This window comes from Camelina sativa, chromosome 14 (assembly GCF_030686135.1).
Source record: "Camelina sativa cultivar CO46 ecotype springtype chromosome 14, ASM3068613v1".
In the NCBI taxonomy this organism is placed as follows: domain Eukaryota; kingdom Viridiplantae; phylum Streptophyta; class Magnoliopsida; order Brassicales; family Brassicaceae; genus Camelina; species Camelina sativa.
The window spans coordinates 18,457,857-18,480,633 of record NC_141893.1 but is presented as its reverse complement, the minus strand read 5'-3'; the positions used below and the strand labels follow the sequence as shown (position 1 = coordinate 18,480,633).

The 22,777-nt window shown below is 35.4% G+C and overlaps 4 protein-coding genes, 1 long non-coding RNA gene and 1 pseudogene across 5 annotated transcripts; 3 read left to right on the top strand and 3 right to left on the bottom strand.

The window, feature by feature from the left end:
- The first annotated feature begins 202 nt into the window (after positions 1-202).
- Positions 203-3,211, top strand: LOC104742064 (alkaline/neutral invertase CINV1). The gene is made up of 6 exons (XM_010463019.3): positions 203-391; positions 768-1,179; positions 1,277-1,708; positions 1,811-2,001; positions 2,083-2,450; positions 2,728-3,211. The coding sequence occupies exons 2-6, from the start codon at positions 814-816 to the stop codon at positions 3,024-3,026; spliced, it is 1,656 nt and encodes a 551-aa protein (XP_010461321.1). The 5' UTR covers positions 203-391; positions 768-813; the 3' UTR covers positions 3,027-3,211.
- Positions 3,212-3,635: 424 nt separating this feature from the next.
- LOC147928386 (uncharacterized protein At4g04775-like) lies at positions 3,636-4,155 on the top strand (annotated as a pseudogene).
- A 2,909-nt stretch (positions 4,156-7,064) lies between these two features.
- On the bottom strand, positions 7,065-8,147 carry LOC147928385 (uncharacterized). The gene has a single exon (XM_087486116.1). It carries the CDS (start codon positions 8,145-8,147, stop codon positions 7,065-7,067), a length of 1,083 nt encoding a protein of 360 aa, XP_087342242.1.
- A 2,817-nt stretch (positions 8,148-10,964) lies between these two features.
- LOC147928384 (uncharacterized) lies at positions 10,965-11,573 on the bottom strand. The gene has a single exon (XM_087486115.1). It carries the CDS (start codon positions 11,571-11,573, stop codon positions 10,965-10,967), a length of 609 nt encoding a protein of 202 aa, XP_087342241.1.
- A 6,245-nt stretch (positions 11,574-17,818) lies between these two features.
- LOC104742063 (uncharacterized) lies at positions 17,819-18,619 on the bottom strand. The gene is made up of 2 exons (XR_760423.3): positions 18,353-18,619; positions 17,819-18,254 (listed from the first exon to the last, which is right to left on the bottom strand). It is a non-coding gene; the product is annotated as an uncharacterized LOC104742063 (long non-coding RNA).
- Positions 18,620-19,420: 801 nt separating this feature from the next.
- On the top strand, positions 19,421-20,091 carry LOC147928383 (defensin-like protein 32). The gene is made up of 2 exons (XM_087482999.1): positions 19,421-19,603; positions 19,738-20,091. Exons 1-2 carry the CDS (start codon positions 19,468-19,470, stop codon positions 19,905-19,907), a joined length of 306 nt encoding a protein of 101 aa, XP_087339125.1. The 5' UTR covers positions 19,421-19,467; the 3' UTR covers positions 19,908-20,091.
- The last annotated feature ends 2,686 nt before the right edge of the window (positions 20,092-22,777 follow it).

Genomic DNA, 22,777 nt, shown 5'->3' with positions numbered 1-22,777 from the left:
AAAAAAAAGAAACGGGAAACCGATAACTCAAGTTTTCGTAGAGAAAATAACAAACGCCAAATCAGACGAAGCAGGTCAGATCAGATACAAAAACGTCGTCGTTTAGTCCACGTAGACTTCACAAGTATACCTTTTTGACTGGTTATAACAGGTAAACATAAATTCTCGTCTTCAATTTACCAGTCACCGTTAAAGCGTTCCGTTTCCTCCGTCGTTATAAATAACAGCTTCTTCACTCTTTTTTTTTTTTTTTCTTTTTTTCCTTTCTGCTTCCCTCTCTATAAATCTCTCCGTCTCGTCTCGTCTCCTCATTTCACGACGGAGATCATCTTTCTCCTCCTCCGCCTCCACCACCGCCGCCGACGACTTTTTCAGTTACACTACGCCGGAGGTTTGTCTTTCACTTTTTTTGTTTTTTTAAAAAGATTTCGTTTGGTAGATTTTAGATCTGTTTTTTTTTTCTTTCTTTCGCGAATGGTTTAGTTCTGGTTCTTGTAGCTTTATTTTAAAATTTGACTCTTGTTATGGATCTTGATCTGTTTATTTTTTCATTTATACGATTTGGAATAAGATTTAGCTTTTTAAGGCATAGTTTTTATTCGCATAAATCCGTGTAACACATTGCATCTAACAATTTCATGATAAGTTAATTTCGCGTGTTCCAACAACACAACACAACACAACTCGAAGAGCTTTTGTTTAGGATTAGGGGTTACATCAAGATTTAAAGAGTCAACTAATGTTATAATTTTTTTTAATTTGATTAGATCTTGGTTTAGAGTGTGATTACGAATTAAAAAAAAAAAACTTGAGATGGAAGGTGTTGGATTAAGAGCTGTGGGTTCACACTGTTCTTTATCTGAGATGGATGATCTTGATCTGACTCGAGCTTTGGATAAACCGAGATTGAAGATTGAGAGGAAGAGATCTTTTGATGAGAGGTCCATGAGTGAGCTCTCGACTGGTTACAGTAGACATGACGGTATGCACGATTCTCCTAGAGGTAGATCGGTGCTTGACACGCCTCTTTCTTCTGCTAGAAACTCTTTTGAACCTCATCCTATGATGGCTGAGGCTTGGGAGGCTTTAAGGAGATCTATGGTCTTCTTCCGTGGTCAACCCGTTGGTACTCTTGCAGCTGTTGATAATACCACTGACGAGGTCTTGAACTACGATCAGGTAAATATCATATACAAAGTTTTGATCTTTGGAATAATTGATTTGTAATTCGTTGGATTGGCTAAACAAAGTTTTGATCTTTTTTGGTTGTTTGTAGGTGTTTGTGAGGGACTTTGTACCGAGTGCGCTGGCGTTTCTGATGAATGGTGAACCGGATATAGTGAAACACTTCTTGCTTAAGACACTTCAGCTTCAAGGTTGGGAGAAACGTGTGGACAGGTTCAAGCTAGGAGAAGGTGTGATGCCTGCTAGCTTTAAGGTGCTTCACGATCCTATCAGAGAAACGGATAACATTGTTGCAGATTTTGGTGAAAGCGCCATTGGACGTGTGGCTCCTGTAGATTCAGGGTTTTGGTGGATTATCCTTCTCCGTGCTTACACCAAATCTACTGGAGATTTGACTCTCTCTGAGACACCAGAGTGTCAAAAGGGAATGAAGCTGATCCTGTCTTTGTGCTTGGCTGAAGGGTTTGACACATTCCCCACGCTGCTTTGTGCTGATGGATGCTCCATGATTGATCGGAGAATGGTAATTAAGGACATCTTTGATCAATCTTAGACGCATTAAAAATATTAGTGATTGGTTATCTAAAAAAAAATGATTTTTTGTTGTGTGGTTTTGAATTTGAAGGGTGTTTATGGGTATCCAATTGAGATCCAAGCATTGTTCTTCATGGCTCTGAGATCTGCCTTGTCGATGTTAAAGCCGGACGGAGATGGCAGAGAGTGCATTGAGAAGATCGTTAAGAGACTTCACGCCTTGAGCTTCCATATGCGCAGTTACTTCTGGCTCGATCACCAGAACCTCAATGACATTTACAGGTATACTTATATATGCTTTAGATGATATATATTTAAATCCCCAAAAGTTGAGTAAAAGCTCATACAAATTTTTCTTTAAAGGTTCAAGACAGAGGAATACTCGCACACAGCCGTGAACAAGTTCAATGTGATGCCGGATTCCATACCGGAGTGGGTTTTCGACTTTATGCCTCTTCGGGGAGGCTACTTTGTGGGAAACGTAGGACCTGCCCATATGGATTTCAGGTGGTTTGCACTGGGCAATTGTGTTTCCATACTCTCTTCATTGGCCACTCCCGATCAATCCATGGCCATTATGGACCTTCTTGAGCACCGTTGGGCAGAGCTTGTAGGTGAGATGCCCCTCAAGATTTGTTATCCATGCCTCGAGGGCCACGAGTGGCGCATCGTCACTGGCTGTGACCCCAAGAACACACGATGGAGCTACCACAACGGTGGATCTTGGCCAGGTCTATTTTCTTTCCCTGGAGACTGATTGCATAAGACATTTCATATGCTGCTTGTTCGGTTTTGATTTCAATTTCGAGTAACTTCAGTTCGGTCCAACTTTTATGTCGTATGACCGCATTTCTTTCGTTTTTGTATATATATTTTTGTGGCAACCCTTTGATATATTCTGTTTGAAATGTTGGATAGACATGACATGTTGCGTAGTGATAAATTTGTCAATACAATCCGAATAGTTGATTCTGACCGCCTTTTTGTGTTTCTTTGCTCAATGTGCAGTTCTGCTTTGGCAGCTAACGGCGGCGTGCATTAAGACAGGGAGACCGCAGATCGCAAGACGCGCGGTTGACCTCATAGAATCGCGTCTTCACAGAGACTGCTGGCCAGAGTATTACGACGGTAAGCTCGGAAGGTACGTTGGAAAACAGGCAAGGAAATACCAAACTTGGTCTATCGCAGGTTACTTAGTGGCTAAAATGTTGCTAGAAGACCCTTCACACATTGGTATGATCTCTCTCGAAGAAGACAAACTCATGAAACCTGTTATCAAGCGATCTGCGTCTTGGCCGCAACTCTGAAAACCGCTTTCGGTTTTTGATCCGGTCCTATATTTGCCACGATATGATTTTTTGTTGTTGTTGTTGTTGTTGTTTGTATGATAATGTTATTGGAAACTTGTGCGGGGGACATACACTTTATTGATTGCTTTCTTCCTTGCCTTGCAAGTAAGAAAAAAGAAATGGGAAAAGCTCGTTTGCCGTTATTTTTCATTTTGTGCTGTTGCAATTGACAACAATTAAGCATAGTGACTAACAATAGTATGGCGATCGCAACATCTGTCAATTTGCATAAAAGGAGCTATTTCCTCCCAATAACTATCATATCTTGCTGGATGGAGTCCGGATTTTGGACAGGAGCTATATATCCCTGTATACTATGACTGATCTCTATTTTCCTCCAAATCGAAAGTTCTACGCTTATATCACCCCGAATTAAAATTACCTCGGTTAAGCTCGTGAGCCTCATACCAAACCATATAAACCGAAATCAAACCAATAAAGACCTGATTCATTACCTAGTTACCACCCATGAACCCATCACGAACCCTACGATCGACTTGGCATTGTTCTTTTTTTTTTTTTTTTTTTTTTTTTTCTGGGTTCCCATTACCGAATTCGAACTTCATAATGAGCAATTTATCAACAAAGTCGACCAGATCATCCAGTTCTCGTGCGAGAGGAAGAGTGTTCGGTATGCCAAAGAGATGTTGGTGCGGGAAAGCTGTTATAGCTTTGATCTCAAAATCTGATCCGAATCCTTACCGGAGATACTACCGTTGTAGTTTTGCTGCAACAAATAAGGTAAAAGTTATGCTTTTATCCTCTTGTTTCATGATTTTGGTTGGTTCTAATAATTGGGAAATTGGTAGCTTCGGAACGATGAACACACATTTAAGTGGGTCGATGAAGCTTTGCTGAATGAGGTAGATGCATTGCTACGAAGAATGCTGGACTTGAGCAACAACTGAAAGAGCTTAGGACAGAGAGGTTGGAGTTTGAGAAGATGGTTTATGAGAAGATGGAGACGGAGGTCTTGGAGAAGGTTGAAGATGGTTTAGGTGAAGCCAAATCATGGAATAAGAAGATGATGAGTGTTATATTGTTAGTTTGTATGGTCATGACTGGACTAAGCAAAGTAGTTGGTTGAAGATGGTGTATGCTCATGGTTGTAACCTTTTGTGTTAAGACAATTTGTATTTGAAACCTTCTGTGGTAAACATGAAGCTATGCATTCATACATAATACAAAAGAGATAGGGAGCAAAGAGATGAAATTCAATGTCATAAACATTCACCATTTGAAACAAAATAGGCAAGAGTTGATGTGGTCGAAAATACATTATATGCAACCACAAATTTCACCATTTAAGACAAAAGAAACTAAGCGACCTAGGGGAAGACAAGAGTTTATGTGGTCGAAAATACAATCTAGGCAACCACAAAATTAGAACCCTAGTTAAAAGTAGCTACTTAATCATTCTTGAGTTAGTGAACCTTGACTTGGTTCAACATGAGAAGGCTGTCGAGAAGGCTGCAAAAAAAAAATTAGAAATTTAGTTAAACCATCAACGTTAGAAATTTAAACCATCAAAGCAATGCATCATACCTTGGTAAATTCAGACTTATGGAACCTAAAGTTATGGTTAGCTTTCCCACAAATGCCACAATGCATTATTCTTTTCTTCTGTTTTGGTTGCTTCTTAGTAGGTGAGTCATTCACACCCTTATTCTTTTTCTTGTTAGCCTTGGTTTGGTTTTCTTCAGGTGGTTCTGCATACACTTTATTCCCATTTGTACAAGGCCAAAACTTTGCACTTCTTTATGGAGTTGGGCCTTCTTCATAGTTTCTCCTCTATATAGCTGTTCGAAACCACTGGCAGACGTAGTTTTCAGCTGTTAGCTTCTTATCAATGATGAGACCATATGCATGCTCACATGGGATGCCACATATTTGCCACTTCTGACACGTACAAGTCATCTTCTTTAGACAGACACGGTGAGAGTCTCCACTGATTTTGACTTCAAAGGTGCCATTTGTGCTTGTTGATATCTTAGCCGTAGATGCTGCTTTGTGCTCAGCCGCAAGAAACTTGACAACATATGGAGTACAGATCCCTGCAAACATTTGTGAAAATCGTGAGAAAATATAAACACAACAAATAATACATAAGCCTTAAGGATAAGATATTTACCTGTGTGAGAATTAGATATGGCAGACCTCTTGGCAATTCGCACCATGGCTAGTCGCCTTATTGTCTCTAGCATGGCAACACAAAGCTTCTCTCTTGACTTGTTGATGGAGCTGTTAAAAGACTCTGTCGGGTTATTGTCGACATCTTCACAGTAGTTACCAACCTTGTGGAATGCCCTACACCAACTCTTTTTATTTGTCCTCGTTACGTCACTGTAAACGCGAGAATCATAAGCAAATATCCTCTCCAAATGTCGCCTATACTCTAACTCATTGTAAGACCATGCCAAATTGATACGCCCAAATTCGAGGTTCACTCAGCCGGATTAAAAAGGATAGAAACTCGCCAAGAAGCAAGGTGCAACAAGGGAGATTTAATGGATTGAAGGGTTGCACAATAGTTGTAGAAGGCTGCTGATATTTCCAACTCCAATCGCTGCTAGATATGACACACTAGTCCAACAAGAAGAGGCTATTGCTTGAATATTACACACCAAGAAACAAAGAAGTGTTCTAGACAAAGAACAAAGAGATAAACTCATAAAATGAAAAGGAAATTGATTGATGATTCTCAAATGAGATTACATGTGTTTATATAGGGATAAGAAACTTGGTAACATGGCCACGTATTAATTTTCTTGAAACTAAAAGAAAATAAATATAGATAGTTGAATGGAGACCCAACTCTTGGTGCATGTTTACCTTCCCAAGGTGAGTTGAACTCCATTTTCGTCATCTCTCTTTGACCACAAAATAAAGTGATTATTTTGGGCTTTTTTGGACTTGAATTAGGCTCAAAGTGGGTTGGTCTTGATAGATATCATCTCCAATAGTTTTTCCCATGCTCTCTTCTGCCATAAGCTCTTGAATAAGCCCATTTAGTGCATTTCTTAGCTTCTTAGCTTTTGCTCTAGTCATTGGTCCTTCAGGTACAAGCAATGGTTCATCCGCTACAAACTCCTCGGGTTCAAGCTCAGCTACAAGTTCCTTAGGGTCAAGCTCAGCTACAAGATCCTCCTCCTTAGCTCCATCTATGATCACATCATCCTCCTCATCTTGAAAAGGATTTGACCTCAAATCTGGATCATCTGCCACAAATGGAGCCAAATTAGCAACATTAAAAATCGAGCTCACTTTGTACTTACCTTGCAAGTCAAGTTTGTAAGAATTGTCACTGATTTTTGTCAAGACTTTGAATGGACCAACCCATGGCATTAACTTAGAATCCCTTTCAGCTGGGAAACGTTCTTTTCTCAAGTGTATCCACACTAGATCCCCCACTTTAAACACCACCTGACGTCTTCCTTTGTTTGCATGCTTCTCATATTGCTTTGTCTTTGCTTCAATATTAAGTCGGGCTTTCTCATGAATCTGCTTAACAAGTTCAGCTTTCTTTTTCCCATCCATACTAACTCTTTCACTCAAAGGCAAAGGGATTAGATCCAAAGGCGTTAGAGGATTGAAACCATAGACAATTTGGAAAGGAGAATACTTAGTAGCAGAATGAACTGAATGACAAGTTCTATTCACTACCTCGGTTTGTCCGTCAGTTTGAGGATGACAAGTAGTTGAAAACAACAGCTTAGTTCCTAACTTAGACCACAAAGTTTTCCAGAAATAGCTTAAGAACTTAGTATCTCTATCAGAAATAATAGTTCTAGGCATGCCATGCAATAGCACAATTTCTCTAAAGAACAATTCAACAACGTTTGTAACGTCATCAGTTTTGTGACATGGGATGAAGTGCGCCATTTTTGAAAATCGATCAATGACCACAAAAACTGAATCTTTACCAGTCCTAGTTCTAGGCAAACCAAGCATAGAATCCATAGAAATATCATGCCAAGGATGAGTAGGAGTAGGATGTCAATACATTACCGTGATGTTGTTGATGGCATGACAATCTACACACATGCGCCAAGAGCCATCCTTCTTAGGCACAAGGAGAACATGTACAACACATGGGCTTAGGCTCTCCCTGATGTAACCTTTTTCAAGAAGCTCTCTAATCTGCTTTTGAAGTTCTTTTGTTTCCAACGGATTGGTTCGATAAGCCGTCCGGTTTGGAAGTGACGCACCTGGGACGAAGTCAATTTGGTGTTCTATACTTCTTATTGGCGGAAAACCGTTAGGGTTCTCTTCTGGAAAAATATTTGAGAATTCCTGCAAAACATCTATCAAATCACTCAGGAGGTCCGGTGCAAGGTCAGAAAATGCTATTAGTGTTTCTTTATACACAAGTAAAAGCAATGGTTGTTGAGAGTACAAATATTTCCTTACTTGACTCTCTTTGACAAAGAAGTTGAAGTTCTTAGGAGATACCTCAGGTTTTGCTGGTTTAATTTCTTTGTCTCGGCTTTTCTTCAACTGGACCTGGTCTTGATGGACCTCCAATGGAGTTAAAGGAACCAGAGTGATCTTCTTTCCTTTATGCTCAAAGGAATGCCAGTTGGTGTAGCCATCATATATCGCCCTCATGTCAAACTGCCAAGGTCGTCCTAGAAGGATATGGCTTGCATTCATAGGAAGGACATTGCACAGGATCTCGTCTTCATATCGGCCAATGGTAAGAGGAACCGCGACTTGATCCCTGACGTACTGTTCGCCCATTTCATTCAACCATTCCAGTTTAAAGGGACGCAGATGAGGTCTGGTCTCAAGTTTAAGCTTCCTAACAAGAGTATCACTAGCAACGTTAGTACAACTTCCACCGTCAATGATTAAAGAACAAACTTTATTGTGAACTAAGCATCTAGAGTGAAAGAGATTCTCCCTTTGTTCCCGGTCATTGGACTTAGGCTGAACGCTCAATGATCTTGTAGTGACCAGAAGTGTCCCTTGAGTTGGATATTCAAACTGCTCTTCCTCTTCATCAAAGATTGGACCGAGATCTTCCTCTTTTTCTTTATCGTCCTCGGACTCCACGTCACTGTTGTCTAGGAGAATCATTACCTTTTGATTCGGACATTTGTTGGTATAATGTCCAATTCCTTGACATTTGAAAGACCGAATATCTCTTGCCCGATTGGTTGTCTCAACTGCCTTTCCTTTATCAAGAAACCCTTCCTCTTGGTTTGTTGCTCGATTAGAATCGCCTTGTGCAACATTCCCTCCAAGCTTTCATATTCTTGAAGCTCCATTCTGTCCTGAATATCCCGATTGATGCCTGCAAGGAATCTGGCCATGGTAGCTTCTAAGGTTTCATCTACGTCCGCCTTGATCATTAAGCTTTCCATTTCCTGGAAATAGTCCTCCATATATTTAGTTCCTTGAAGCAAGCGTCTGAGTTTTTGATGGAGATCTATGTGGTAATGAGCCGGCACAAACCGTTTCCTCATCAAGGTAGTGAGCTCATCCCATGAAGCTATTGGTCTTCCACCTGTCCTTCTCCTGTGAGTCAAAACTTGATCATATCAGTTAATAGCATAGCCTAAAAACTCAGTTGCTGCTAATCTAACCTTCTTGAGTTCAGAAATTTTTTGACAATCGAACATTAACTCCATTTTTTTTTTCCATTCTAGGTAAACATCCGGATCGTTTTTACCTTCAAAGGTTGGAATTTTAATTTTTAAACCACCTAAATTGTCATTTCTTGTACCAAAAGGATTAACATCACCGTGATCACGGTTTCTATGACTTCGTCTAGGTCGGTCGATGGATCGATCATCTTCTTCATGGAACTCTTCTTCTTCAATTTCCTCCTCGGGCCGGTAAGTCCTCCTTGAACGTTCTCTCCTAGCTGCGGGTCTAGAACGGGTTTGTTGGCTATTCTGAATCTCGTCAAGCCTCTGGTGTAGTTCTTCTAGACCTGTATTCCTAAGGTTAGTAATTGTGTCATTCAATACCCTCATTTGCAAGTTAGATAGCCCGGCGACATAATTTCCAGGCCGATCTCTTTCTCCATCACTTTCCATGGTTTCCTGAAAACTTAACACCAAAAGTTAGCAGATAAAAATTCCACACACACAAAAGTGTTACTCTCAATTTTGGTAGGTTAATCAAGAGCTTTCTCCCTAAGTTCTAAGAGAACAAATCCAAGCAACCCAATGGAATTCCCAAGCAACAAGGGAAGAAGGAAAATAGAAAGACAAGAGAATTTTGTGAAATCTGTTTTAACCACTCCAAGGCTGGATTTCTCCTCAGCCAGCAGGATTTCTCTTCCACCACCTAGCCAAATGCAAATCTTTATATATTTTTTTATATTCGGATTTTTTTTTCTACTTTTTGTTTTTTTGTTTTGTTTTGTTTTTTTTGAAAATAGAGATGGCCTAGGTAAGGAGATGACCCATATTTAAGGTAGAAAGAAGAAGAAGTATTTAAAAATGGAAGATGAGAAGATGAACAGACAAATACCGGTTGACTGGCTTTAATACCACTTGATATGCCCAAATTCGAGGATCACTCAGCCGGATTAGAAAGGATAGAAATTTGCCAAGAAGCAAGGTGCAACAAGGGAGATTTAATGGATTGAAGGTTTGCACAACAGTTACGGAAGACTGCTGATATTCCCAACTCCAATCGCTGCTAGATATGACACACTAGTCCAACAAGAGGAGGCTGTTTCTTGGATATTACACACCAAGAAACAAAGAAGTGTTCTAGACAAAGAACAAATTGATAAACTCATAAAATGAAAAGAAAATTGATTGATGATTCTCAAATGAGATTACATATGTTTATATAGGGATAAAAAACTTGGTAACAAGGCCAAATATTAATTTTTCTTGAAACTAAAAGAAAATAAATATAGATAGTTGAATGGAGACCCAACTCTTGATGCATGTTTCCCTTCCCAAGGTGAGTTGAACTCCATTTTCGTTATCCATCTTTAACCACAAAATAAAGTGATTATTTTGGGCTTTCTTGGACTTGAATTAAGCTCAAAGTGAGCTGGACTTGATAGATATCATCTCCAATAGTTTTTCCCATGCTCTCTTTGGCCATAAGCTCTTGAATAAGCCCATTTAGTGCATTTCTTAGCTTCTTAGCTTTTGCTCTAGTCATTGGTCCTTCAGGTACAAGCAATGGTTCCTCCGCTACAAGCTCCTCAAGTTCAACCTCAGCTACAAGTTCCTCAGTTTCAAGCTCAGCTACAAGTTTCTCCTCCTTAGCTCCATCCATGATCACATCACAAATCCCATAGTAGTGGCTTCAGTCGGGCTTTATTTCCATGAGACTTCTTCAAGTTCCTGTAGATGAGTTGAACACACATCCGATGCTCTATCTTTTGTAACTCCAGAGAAACAGCCTTGATCAATCCCTGAGACATAACAACAAGATACAAATTAGTCATGTGAAGCCAAAATAAAAGAATAAGTGAAGTTAAATAAAAAGAATAAACTTGCCTTTTGCTTATCAGACATCATGATGAATCCATCACCATCGTTTAACCCAAGGTCTTCCTTCAACAACTTTGCAAACCATACCCAATTGTCAATGTTCTCAACTTTTACAACTCCCCATGCTATTGGATATATACCATTGTTCGCATCCCTCCCTAAAGCTACCAATAACTGACCCTTAATCTTATTCTTCAAAAAGCAACCATCAATTCCTATGATCGGCCTACAAGTCGCCATCCATGTTCTTCTAAGGTTGTCAAAACAAACATGGAACCTGTTGAACATGTCTTTACCATCATCATCCGTAACACATTCGACCTCCAAATTAGAATTCAGGTTTGATTCCATAATCTCAGCTGCATAATCTCTTAATCGACGGAACTACTCATCATACTCCCTCTCAATCCAATTTCGTGCCGTCTTCCTAGCAGCTTGACATTTGAGGCCTAGTGATACTGATCTTCCAATCTGCCTTTACGATTTCTTCAACCTTCCTTGACATGAAGAACTCAGGATCATCCCTAATCTTATCAACAAAAAATCTAGCTATATGCGGCACTGTTAACATCTCACACTCTCCATTTGGAATACAGCTATGCTTATCGATGAACTTATTGATCCTCCACATCTTATCATTCGACAGAATCAACGCATAAACCTTCCACTCACATTTAGATCCATCCTCATCATTAACAGCAACACATTTATACCCTATTTTTGCTTTATCATACCTGTACTGCTTCAGATTTCTCCCAGTTTTGAGAACATAATCGAGAACCGCCTCCTTGAAAGCAACTCCATTGAAAAACGCTTGCTTATAGAACAACTCCCCATTACCACACCTCATATTCGTACGAGCTCTTACTGGACCATTGTCATCGTCGTCTTCACTCTCTGGGTACACATCATGGTGGATTGGAGGTTCATTGTCAAGCTCCTCAACCAATTGTTCGATGTGAAATTGGTCTCTATCTTCACCTTCGTCGTCGTAATCAAGCGTCGGGCCACCATGATCTCTCTCGATTAACGCCATCAAATCGATCAACTTGAAGGAAAAATGTTTAGTCGTATTCGCTCTTTTTAGGGTTCTTCAAATTTTGGGAATTTTTCAATTTAGGGTTCTCTCGATGATTTTGGGTTCCAAACATTGTTTAGTCGGGTCAAAACCACTAAACATCGAAGACAATCAGGTCAAATTATGGTTATTTCGATAAATTCGGGTCAAATCAGGTTTAATCTGGTCTAAATTGGTTTAGGCTTTTCGTTAGACGGTTAAGCAAATAGTAAACCATGACAAACCCAGGATTGGATGTAATTTCATCTCGAACTTTTAATTTGGGGTGATATAAGTGTAGAACTTTCGATTTGGGGAGAAATAAGGGTCAATCATAGTGGACATGGATATATAGCTCGTGTCCAAAATCCGGGCTCCATCCAACAACCTACGATAGTTGTTGGGAAAGGGGAAATAACTCGTTTTCCCGTGTTATAAACGATAAGTTTCTAATGTGTGCGGGTTATTTTTGTATATATTTTTTGGTTGTTCTATTTGTAAGCGAAGTTCAGCTTATTACAGTATGTTTTAAGAAACTATTTTTTCTGTCCCAACTAAAAATTGTAATTGTTGATATCAGTGTAAACATTCAATTTATAAGCTAACTTTTTTTTTTCTTTTCCAGTAATGATAGACAGGTTAAATAGGTAGATACTAGATATAAGTCGATGAAAATTCATTTTAGAGACTTCAGATTTTTCATGTATTGTGTTGAAATGAAATCTATAGTAAATACTCATAACAAGGTCAAATAAAGATGAATTACATATGAGTATACGACCATGAGTTTCACATTTACAATAGCATTATATTTATAAATAGATTCATATGTAAAAAATAATAGTATGCAAAAATACAAGATACATTCACTTTTATACTCTCTCTTAGTTTCTGTATCTTCCATTTTTTTTAATTAGTTCTTGATGCCCCTATGATTTCCGTCACATACAACACCCTTAAACAACAAACCAAATGAATAAAAACACTTCTTAATCAAAACATTCAGTGGTTTTACAAATAAAATGATTCCATGATGTTCACAGTGGTGGAGTAAGCTTTCATCATTTGGTCACAAATTAGTTTATGAATTCAATTTATATTTCGATAAACTAATAAAATACTATAGTCTGGACTTTATTAATTTTAGAGGGTTTAATGTAATTAAATAAGTTTTACCCACGAATCTATTATTTTATTAATATAAAATGTAATTAATTGTATATAATATAATTTAATAGATCTAGTTAGGTTTGTCGATTTTGAAAATAAATGTTAAATGTTATGGATTAATATATATATATAAATATATATATATATATATATATAATCTTTGAATAATTAATAGTATGTGTTATTGAATGTATGTGTGGCACATTTTAAAAAGCAGAAAAATATCGGAGGATAAAATTATTTACAGTTTGGTGTAGCATAAAATTAAAATTTGTAAAACTTATTATAATGTCGATTAAAATATCCCACCATATAAATTGGTTAGGTGTATGTAAGTTGATAATGTGTGATAATGTTTCTCGGGTTTAAATTATGAAAATAACAGAGGTTAACTTAATCTCATAAAATGTTTATTAGATAATCATTAATTGTACTATATATATTTTTGGTGTGAGTTTGGTATAATAAGTTGAAGTCGGTATAATTTATAACTTAATAAATAGCATGTGGGTTCAGTATATCTTTTAATGTTATGTTAGTAATTTTAAAATTTGGCACCAACATGTTCGTAATATTATTGTGGTGAATTGGTTGTGTATGAAGGTTAATTAAAACGGTTTGGGCTTCTAATGTAGTTTGTATATGAAGGTTATATTGGGCTGAAGGTTTTTTTTTTGGGTTCTTTTTTCCGATCGTTTTTTTTTTGGACAAATCCGATCGTTTTCTTTAGTTACATGACTCATCATAAGAAAAAAAAAAATCTGCGAACGAAAAAAAAATCCCTTAGGGATCTCTTAACTTTCCTTAATTGTAATGCATAATCTTTTTTTTTTTTTTTGAACGAAAAATTGTAATGCATAATCAAACTTCAACAATCCAGAATTGTTGACCCGAGATATAATTTTGATGATGAATCGGAAGATTACTACTACAGTAAGAGAAAAATCCAGGTAATATCGTTCACTATGTCGATGTAAATCATCTTCCCCAATTGACTGCAACAATCATCAATCTATAGAACTTAATCTGAACTCAAGCTGTTTTGTAAGGACGTATTTCTCATAGATAGGCAAATGCAACCGCTATCGTGTTTGGAAGAAGGTGAAGGATTTGGTTTGGTGATATATTTGATTGACGATGGGAATGACATATTACAAAACAGTCTTGATTAAAAGTCTTGTTACTATATATGATAGGGTTATATGTAATGGTTGAGAAATACGTCCTTACAAAACAGTCTTGATTATTATATATGTAATTAGATTATGACCCGCACCATGTGCGGGTTTGGAATTTTTAAAATAAAATTAAATTTTAAAAAAAATATAAAATAAATATTTTTAGTTAGTAAAAACTATCTATAAAAGTAGATAGATACACCGAGGTGTCCAATGTGATATTTGGTGTAAAAGGTGTGACTCTGTGGTTAGGAATATTAATCACCTTTTCTTTGAATGTCCTTGCTCGTGTGAAGTTTGGGATTTATCTCCGACTTTGGTCTCGTCAGAGGATTTTTTATATGAGTCGGTGTACTCAATTTTGGATTTTGTTTTTTGGAGGGAGGCGTCTTAATAGGGTGATCCTGATCAACTTCTTCAATTACCAAGGATTTTATGGACAATCTCGAGGGTTATAAATAAAAAAGTTTTTCAAGATTTAGAGATCGAGGCGAATGATATAATTGCTCAGGCTTTAGATGATAAGTTAGTCTGGGAAGAGGCGCTCTCTTTTACGGTGGTCATGTCAGCTCCATCTCCATCTTCGGATCTCCATATTTCTTTACCTCGTTGTCAGATTGATGGTTCTTGGAAAGAAACCAATGTGCATTCAGGATTGGGCTCGTGGTGTTGCGTTGGTGAGGAGCGAACCTTGTTGTTGGGGGCTAAATGTCTAAGACGGAGCTCCTCCCCATGCATTCAGAGTTAGAAGCGTTGTTGTGGGCCATGGAGCGGATACATGCTGCATGGATCGTTTGTCAATATTTCGAGACGGATTGTGCTGAGTTACTCACTCTGGTGCAGTCCCCTGAAGATTGGTTGTTCTTCTACAACATGCTCGATGAGTTTAACTCGCTGGAGTCCTTTCCACTATTCTCTATCTCGTGGATTCTGCGTGCGTCAAATGCGAAGGCGGATTGTCTTGCCCGTGTTTCACGTTCTCTTATCTCTGAAGTTTCTTTTGTAAACTCATTCCTTTCGGCTTGGGCAGCTAACGAGGAATTTCCTTTTAATTTATTGTTTGGTTGAAAAAAAAGTAAATAGATACACTTTAGTTAAAGAAAATAGTTGTAGATGAGTTCAAAGTTATTCAAATAAAATTAAATTTAACAAATAATATATATTTAGTTCTTTTCGTAAGTAAAAACAATGTATAAAAGTAAAGAGATAAACTTTTGCTATAATACACTAATGTATATCCATTTATAAATCTACTATCTACATTACCACTAAAAGTGTATTTGTACACACAAATATATTTTCTTGTTAAAATAAACTCTTTAGTCTCTACTACTACCAACAAATTGTTTTTTTGAACACATTAAATAACATATTATATGTCTCTTCACTTTAACATTTTTATAGTTACAAAAATGCATATGTTAATCTCACATACTCATATTTTATATATTAAAATATCAGTTTTTTTGAATAAATAATTTGATTGGTGAAAAAATATAAGACGATCTATTTTTATTTTATTTTTTTTTACTTCAACAATCTCTTTCTTTATGTAAAGGTGATTCAATGAGTAATTAATTGTATAATTTTCACAATCATATTTTTTTATCTTATATAAAAAGTAATATTTTTTCTTGTAAAATTAGCAACTTAAAATTAAAATAAGTAAACAATTTTATAATTTCGATTTTAATATATATATAATTTCCTTATAATAATCTTTTCTAAATAAAATTAGATTTTTTTTTCTATTTTACTTTTATTTAAAACCTTTTTATGGTAGGTTTTAAAATTTTATATTTTTATTTTTATAATTTTAATAAATTTAAAATTGGCATATATTAATATCTAAATGATACAATTGACAAATGTCACGATCTTGTTAATGAGTAATTTTGTCATCAAGCTTTATATAATAAGATGGTTGAGTTTATGATAGGGTTTTGTTACTGCAATACGATTAAAAGTCTTGATTAGCAAGTTTGCAATATATTGTGGGATTCTATTTGTTTTGATTTAGGGAAGATGTTAAAGGTATATACTCAAATATATTCGATTTTAGTAACTTTAGTTCATTGATGAAACGATTCAAATGTAAATGTTTAGTTTCTGTTTGCCAATAAGTATTATATAGGAATATTGAATTATGGACGATTAATGCATATTAAATGATTGCGATATCTTAGGAAAAGTAGATGATTTATTTTCTATATAGTTTGATATTTTAAGCTATATTTTTGGGATGTTTACCGTAATGATTTGATTTGATGAGATTATGTTTGATTAACTGCATATTATTAGTATTTATTTTAATTAGATTTCCGTTTTCGTTTATTTTGGGATTGAAAAAAATATAAAAAAAAACCTGAAATTATTTTTATTTGGACATTTAATACCTAATAGTTTTGGATTGGAATAAAAATACACCAAATAATAAAAATATGTCATTTAAAATCTAAAATAATAACTGTTGTTATTTTTTCTTTTATTTATTTTTTTTTTTTTGTCAAACAACATACTTGTATTCATTCAAACGTCCCAAGAGTGAGAACAACATTGGTACATAATCTTGGAGTACAAGCTTACAATAGAGTTAGCATAGATAAGATAAGCAATAAAGCTAGAGGATAAATCCATAGAAACTCGGAAACAGAGGTTGATTAACAACATGCCACAAACGAGATCAGGGTGTACTTCCACGAACAGTTCGGGAATTTTTGAGATAGTCACTATCAACAGATTTCGTTACTTTGATAAAGAGTACTTAGCAAACCACCAAGGAGCAGCTAACCATTTTGTGAAGTTTCTCTCCATAAACGAGGAAGGCCGAGCCGAGGTTCCCTCCGTGACAGGAGAGCTTGGTCGCCGTGGACCCTCTAGGTCAGATAAGAGTGCAATTCTAGATGGGGAGCTGGAAGTTTGTTGAGAATTGACAGCCATGGTTCGAGTAAGTTGAAGCCAAAACAGAGAGATGACAACTCTGGGTTGTATTCGCAGATGCGCTAGTGGTAGAAACATCAAAGGCAAGATTTCATCCATGGTTTTCCAACTTAAGATTTCAACGGTTTGAAACAGAGGATAATTCATTAGCAGGATTCGTGATGAGTACTCGTAAAACCATTTATAGTTTGTCGCTTCAGGGCAAGAGCACAGTCTTCGGATGATCAAGCCTTGAAGACGAAACATTATTATAAAAGGCTTTAGAGGAGAGATAAAAAGAATAAACCTGGACCTGCTGTGATTTGTACGTGGATTGAAATTTTCTTCAATGGGCTGAATTAAGAGAGATGGGCCGCAGCAATAAAAAAAAGCCCAACAAGCAAAACCCTAGATTTGCTTCCGTTGGGGATGTGTTGATTGAGCCGCCGCGGGTGTACGGAGAGGAGAAGATGGAAAGGCAACTCGGTAGGGTTAGGTTTGATCCTTCCGCCGTCAAGGTCATCACCGGTTCCAGCGTCAAGGCAGAGCTCCATTCCATCGAGGAACAAGGAGTTGGTATAGTTGACTTCAAGGGGATCCCGTAGAGGCAAAGAGCGACGAGGATTACGAAAGTTCTAGAATCCATAGATCTAGAGATATTTGGGAGACAAATCTCAGATTTAGCAGTTGAGGAACAAGTGCACAAGTAAGATTTCTCCTTCATCAACCTCGCTGACCAAGGAACGTTTCGGACGAGAGATATGAAGTTCACTGGGAAACCTCTATTTAATCTATCGCCGTATATTGAAGCCCCATAGGAGCAAAGTGAAAGAAGGGAGGGATTGCAAAGTATTAAAAATAAGTTGAGAAAAGCTTGTAGAAAACTGTAGAAAGATTACTGTGAACAAAGTATATCCCGACGCCGGCGAGCTAGAGCTCTACCGGCGTCGGAAAGCATGGTGAAAAGAGTTGTATCGATTATCGTGTCTAAATGGGAATAGAGGTTTTTTTTTGCTATGGTGCAGGTGAAATACCATTGTTATTTTCATACCGATGATTTTTTAACAAAATCAAAATTCCTACTTCGATTATCTAATTAATTATTATTTTTAATATTTTTTTTTTTTGGTTTTATGTAAACCATATTAAACCGCGAGTTAATCCCAATTATCTATTTATTTCTCTCTTCTTCTTCCTCTCTCTAAACGTCGTCGCTTCTCCTCTTTCTCACCTTCAATCACCGTCTCTGCCTTCAATTGCCGTGAGATACTCTATTTAATTAGATGCGCTAGCCATCATAATTACCATCAACGACCGACGTTGAAAGCTTGACAACATACAAATTCTGTCTAGGTGTCATGAAATCTCCACTAGTGTAGCCTCCGTTTCGTGCCTGAGCCAAACAAATCTCAAAGTTTCAATTTTTTTTTAAAAGATGAAAGGTCAAGCAAAAAAAAAGGGTTTATGTGGAAGAAGCAACTTTGTACTCACCGGACCAGAGCTATTATTATTATTAACGTTGGCAGGAAATGAGAGGTTTCGATTTAAAAGAAACAAGTTTGTGTTCTTGCTTTGGATCGAGCTGAGAATTCTCAGTTGCAGTGATGATTTCTCCAGTTTTTTTCGATTTAGGTATGGTTTAGGGTTAATCAGAATGAAAAAGTAAAATAAATTTTACATCTTCTACTTCTTCTTTTTCTCTTGAAGATTTGATTTGAAGGTGATTGAAGGTGAAAAAAAGGAGAAGCGACGACGATTAGAGAGAGGAGGAAGAAGAGAGAAATAAATAGATAACCGGGAATAACTCGCGGTTAATATGGTTTACATAAAACCAAAAAAATTAATATTAAAAAATAATAATTAATTAGATAATCAGGATAAAATTGGAATTTTGATTTTATTGAAAAATCGTGGATATGAAAATAACATCAGTTATTATTTTAGATTTTAAATGACACATTTTTATTATTTAGTGTATTTTTATTCCAATCCAAAACTATTAGGTATTAAATGTCCCAATAAAAATAATTTCGGGTTGTTTTTGGCATTTTTCTCTTTTGGGATATATTTTGTCTATATATTTTTCATTTATTAGTCGGATCCGTTTCTTCTCCTATCTTAACAATTAGCAAGCAAGATCGGAATAGTGTAATTGGGTTTTAATTTTATGATAAAAACCGACCCCATAATTAAGATTACATAATTAACTTTAATGAGTTCTAAAAAAATGTTTTACAAAAAGGGCAACTGTGGAAATTATTAGAGAAAAAGAGGACAACACAAAAATGTACTTCAAAACGTTAAAATAGATCACAAAATTTTTATGATCTAAAAAAGGATACAAGGTAAGTCAATGACTCAATTGGGAAAATTGTTACCGAAAACCTCCGGTCAATGATAAAAAAAAATTGTTTCCTCTTTTACTAAAAATACTAGTTACTTAAAACAGAAAAGTCAAATTAAATCATAACACCAAAGGTGTGTAAAATGTAAATATAACAAGTATTCAAAGTCAAAACACATCTTACTGTATAAACAAATGAAGCTGGATACATGAATCCGAACATTCTACATCTGTCAAAGGTTTTGAACTATTTGTATTTCATATGCTAAAATCGAAAAAAATATCAAACACACACAAACAAAAAAAAGAACACACCAAAAGAAAAAGGATCAAAATGTCTTCATCAGGAAAATTTGTTTTTCTTGTGTTCTTATGTCTGGTTGTTCTCTCCATCCCAAGTATGCAAAATTCATTTAAAAGTTTGTGTATTCTATTTAATTACGCATGCATATAGTCTATCAGCATAGTATAGTCGTTTATATTGCATAGTATTTTCATTAAACTGATTTCTTAAAACCTATATAAGTTTCAGGATCTACAAAAGCAAAACATATAGATGGAAGGAAGCCTCTGTTGATAGGTTCTTGCATAGAGTTCCCAACAGCAAAATGCAACAAGACATGCATTGAATCTCACTTTTCTGGTGGAACATGCGTTCATGTTGGGCAAAGCCTTGACTTTGTATGTGTCTGTTTTTCTTAATATCTGATATATGATATATGTTTAAGATATTTCATGAGTGTTATAATTATTTTAATGAATTAGGTTGCGATAGAAAAAAAAAAAGTTCAGACAATTTTATTAATGCAACTCCTTTATAAAAAAAAAATCTTCAGTTACAAATGAAGTTTTTTAAGAATATTTTACGAGTGTAGAATCTACAAAAGTTTTGATTGTTTTTTAAGAATATTTTACGTTTTCATAGAAAATCATGCATCAAGGGGATATAATTTGGGGGTTAATATAAACTCAATACACGAAAGTATGATCTGTCCAGTGTCCACTATTGTGTCTTTAATCACTATTGTCTCATAACCTAATAGACAAAAATTACCAGCAAATCGATCAAATTATATAATTCAAGTTTTAAATGATATAGAAATCCATTTAAATACATCATGTAAAACAAATAAATTATACTAAACACGTTCGACGAAAATAAAAGTGGTCTTGATTTCAATACGGAAGTCTAATTTATGTATTTCATGTATGTAATAAATAACATCTACTATAATTTTATTTTTATTTTTTATTATTATTATTATTATTTTTTTTTTTAATAGCAAAGATAATTCATCCATTCAAACTAAAAACGGGTAATCTTTTTTGAAAGAAAACTAGCCTGTAGTAGAAAAGCTTGCATGGGGAAAGATAGATAGTCGTCATATGCCATATTTGCAAGACAGTCAGCACTAGGGGGTGGATATTCGGGTATCTATTCGGTTCCGGTCGGGTTTTTCGATTTTTTTTGGTTTAGAGAAATATTTGGAATTTTTTAAGAGTTTGGATCGGGTTCGGATAAACATCCATCGGATATGGATAGTTTCAGGTTATATCCAAAACTCCAAAATATATTTTGAGTTTGGATCGGATTTGGTACTTTTTTATTCGAGCCAAAGTAAAATCCCCGAAATCAATCCAAATTCAAAAAAAAAAAAAAAATCAGTTCAAATTAATGAAAATGATTATAATCATCACTAAAAAAAAGTTGTCAAACCTAACTGAATTAATGAAAAGACAAAAAAAGACAATTCTAAATACCAAAACACCAAATTCACAAGCCGATAGTTCTTGACTTCCTAAAACATCAAATTCAAAATTAGAATCATATAATCTATCTAAACTAACATATGAAAATGAAAACAAATTTATCTTGTAACATTGATTATAAAATTACTTACTAAAGTTGTAAATTGATTTAATCTATTGTTAGAAAATATATAACTTGGGATGGTTTTGGGTATTTTTTTGGGTGGTCGGATATATCTAATCGAGTTCGGATTACCGATTCTTTGTATTTTTTTAGTCAAATTCATAATTTATTTGGTATTTGCATTTATCTTTAATTAATTAATTAATTAGATTTTTGTTAATAATTAACTAGATTAACAAAGGGTAAACTAAAAAAATCTAGTGATTGGCCGGAGCTTGCTTTACGTTTATAATATAACTCTTTTACAAGAAACATAGGTACATACGTTTTGTGTTGCCTCGGCGTAAGAACTGTATATGGGGATTCTCGCGGAAACGAAATTCATTTCAAGCAACTCTATCAGAACTTCTTCAAAATAAGAGGAGTCCTCTGCCGCTCCGTACCAGTGAATGTATTTTTCTAAGGAATAGATGTGCATATCTTGACCTCGAGTGTTATTCTTTCTTCTAAGTGGAGAGCAAATGTGAGAGGATAGTCATGTTCGAAGACTGTTCCATAGTGAAGCAAGTAATCGCATACAGTCCAAATATTTTTAATCGCTTTGGTCGATGATAGCAAATTTCTTGGTATGTAGTTGATTAACTCCTGGATGGACAGATAGAGATCATGTCGTAGGTCTCCTCTAATCCTCCAGATAGACTCAGATATGTCGAATTATTGCTATTGCCCAACAAACATCAATGAGTTGATAAACGCAAGGGGAGAGTACTCGTGGATAAGTATTTCTCCATGTCATGCAGAGATCGGGAAACCATACCATTGTCTCGTTGTTGTTCTTGATTTCTGGAAACTGAAAAAAAGGAAGAGGATATAGAGAGAGGAGAGTGATTTCAAATTTATATTTGCACATCATATATATGTGAGAATGATTTCATTTACTTTTATATCTCTTATTATTTTTGTGATTTGTAATTATTTTATTTTTGTGTTTTGTAGTTTTTTTATATATATCAGCGGTGGTCGTATTTTCTTGTGGGTTTTATAATGTTTTACTTGACAATATATAAAAGGATCGATTAGGTCAAATTCGAAAGCGAGGGAATCAATCGGCTATCCTATTATATTGTACAAACTTTGCACATCACATGTATAATTAAATATGTTACTTTTATCTTTAATTATAGATACTTTGGTGGGAACGAATAAACCAAAACTCGAAAAATCGAACTGAATCAAACCTTACCGAAATAAATTATTTACTTTGTTTATGGTTTAACCTTAAAACTCATTTGGTTATCATTTTATTTGGAGGTTTTGGTTTATGTTTTGGTCTAACTTAAAACCTTGGAGGTTTTGGTTTAAGTTTTGGTCTAACTTAAAACCTTGGAGGTTTTGATTTAAGTGTTGGTCTAACTTAAAACCATAAAATCAAAAAACCGAATGATTATTTCACAAATTAATTACAACAGTTTTTTTTTAATAATGTTCTTAAGTTTTTATTTTTTATATTGGGCTTATAATTATATAATTTGTTTTGGTTGATATATTAATTTATATTCTATGTTTACTTTTATCTATGCAGAAAACTGATATTTTTTCTTGTAAAAATGTAGAATAACCTAAAACTCATATACATAAAAGTAAGATTTCACTCTCTCTTTATTGGTCCAATTGACAATTTAACTTTTAAAAAAAAAAT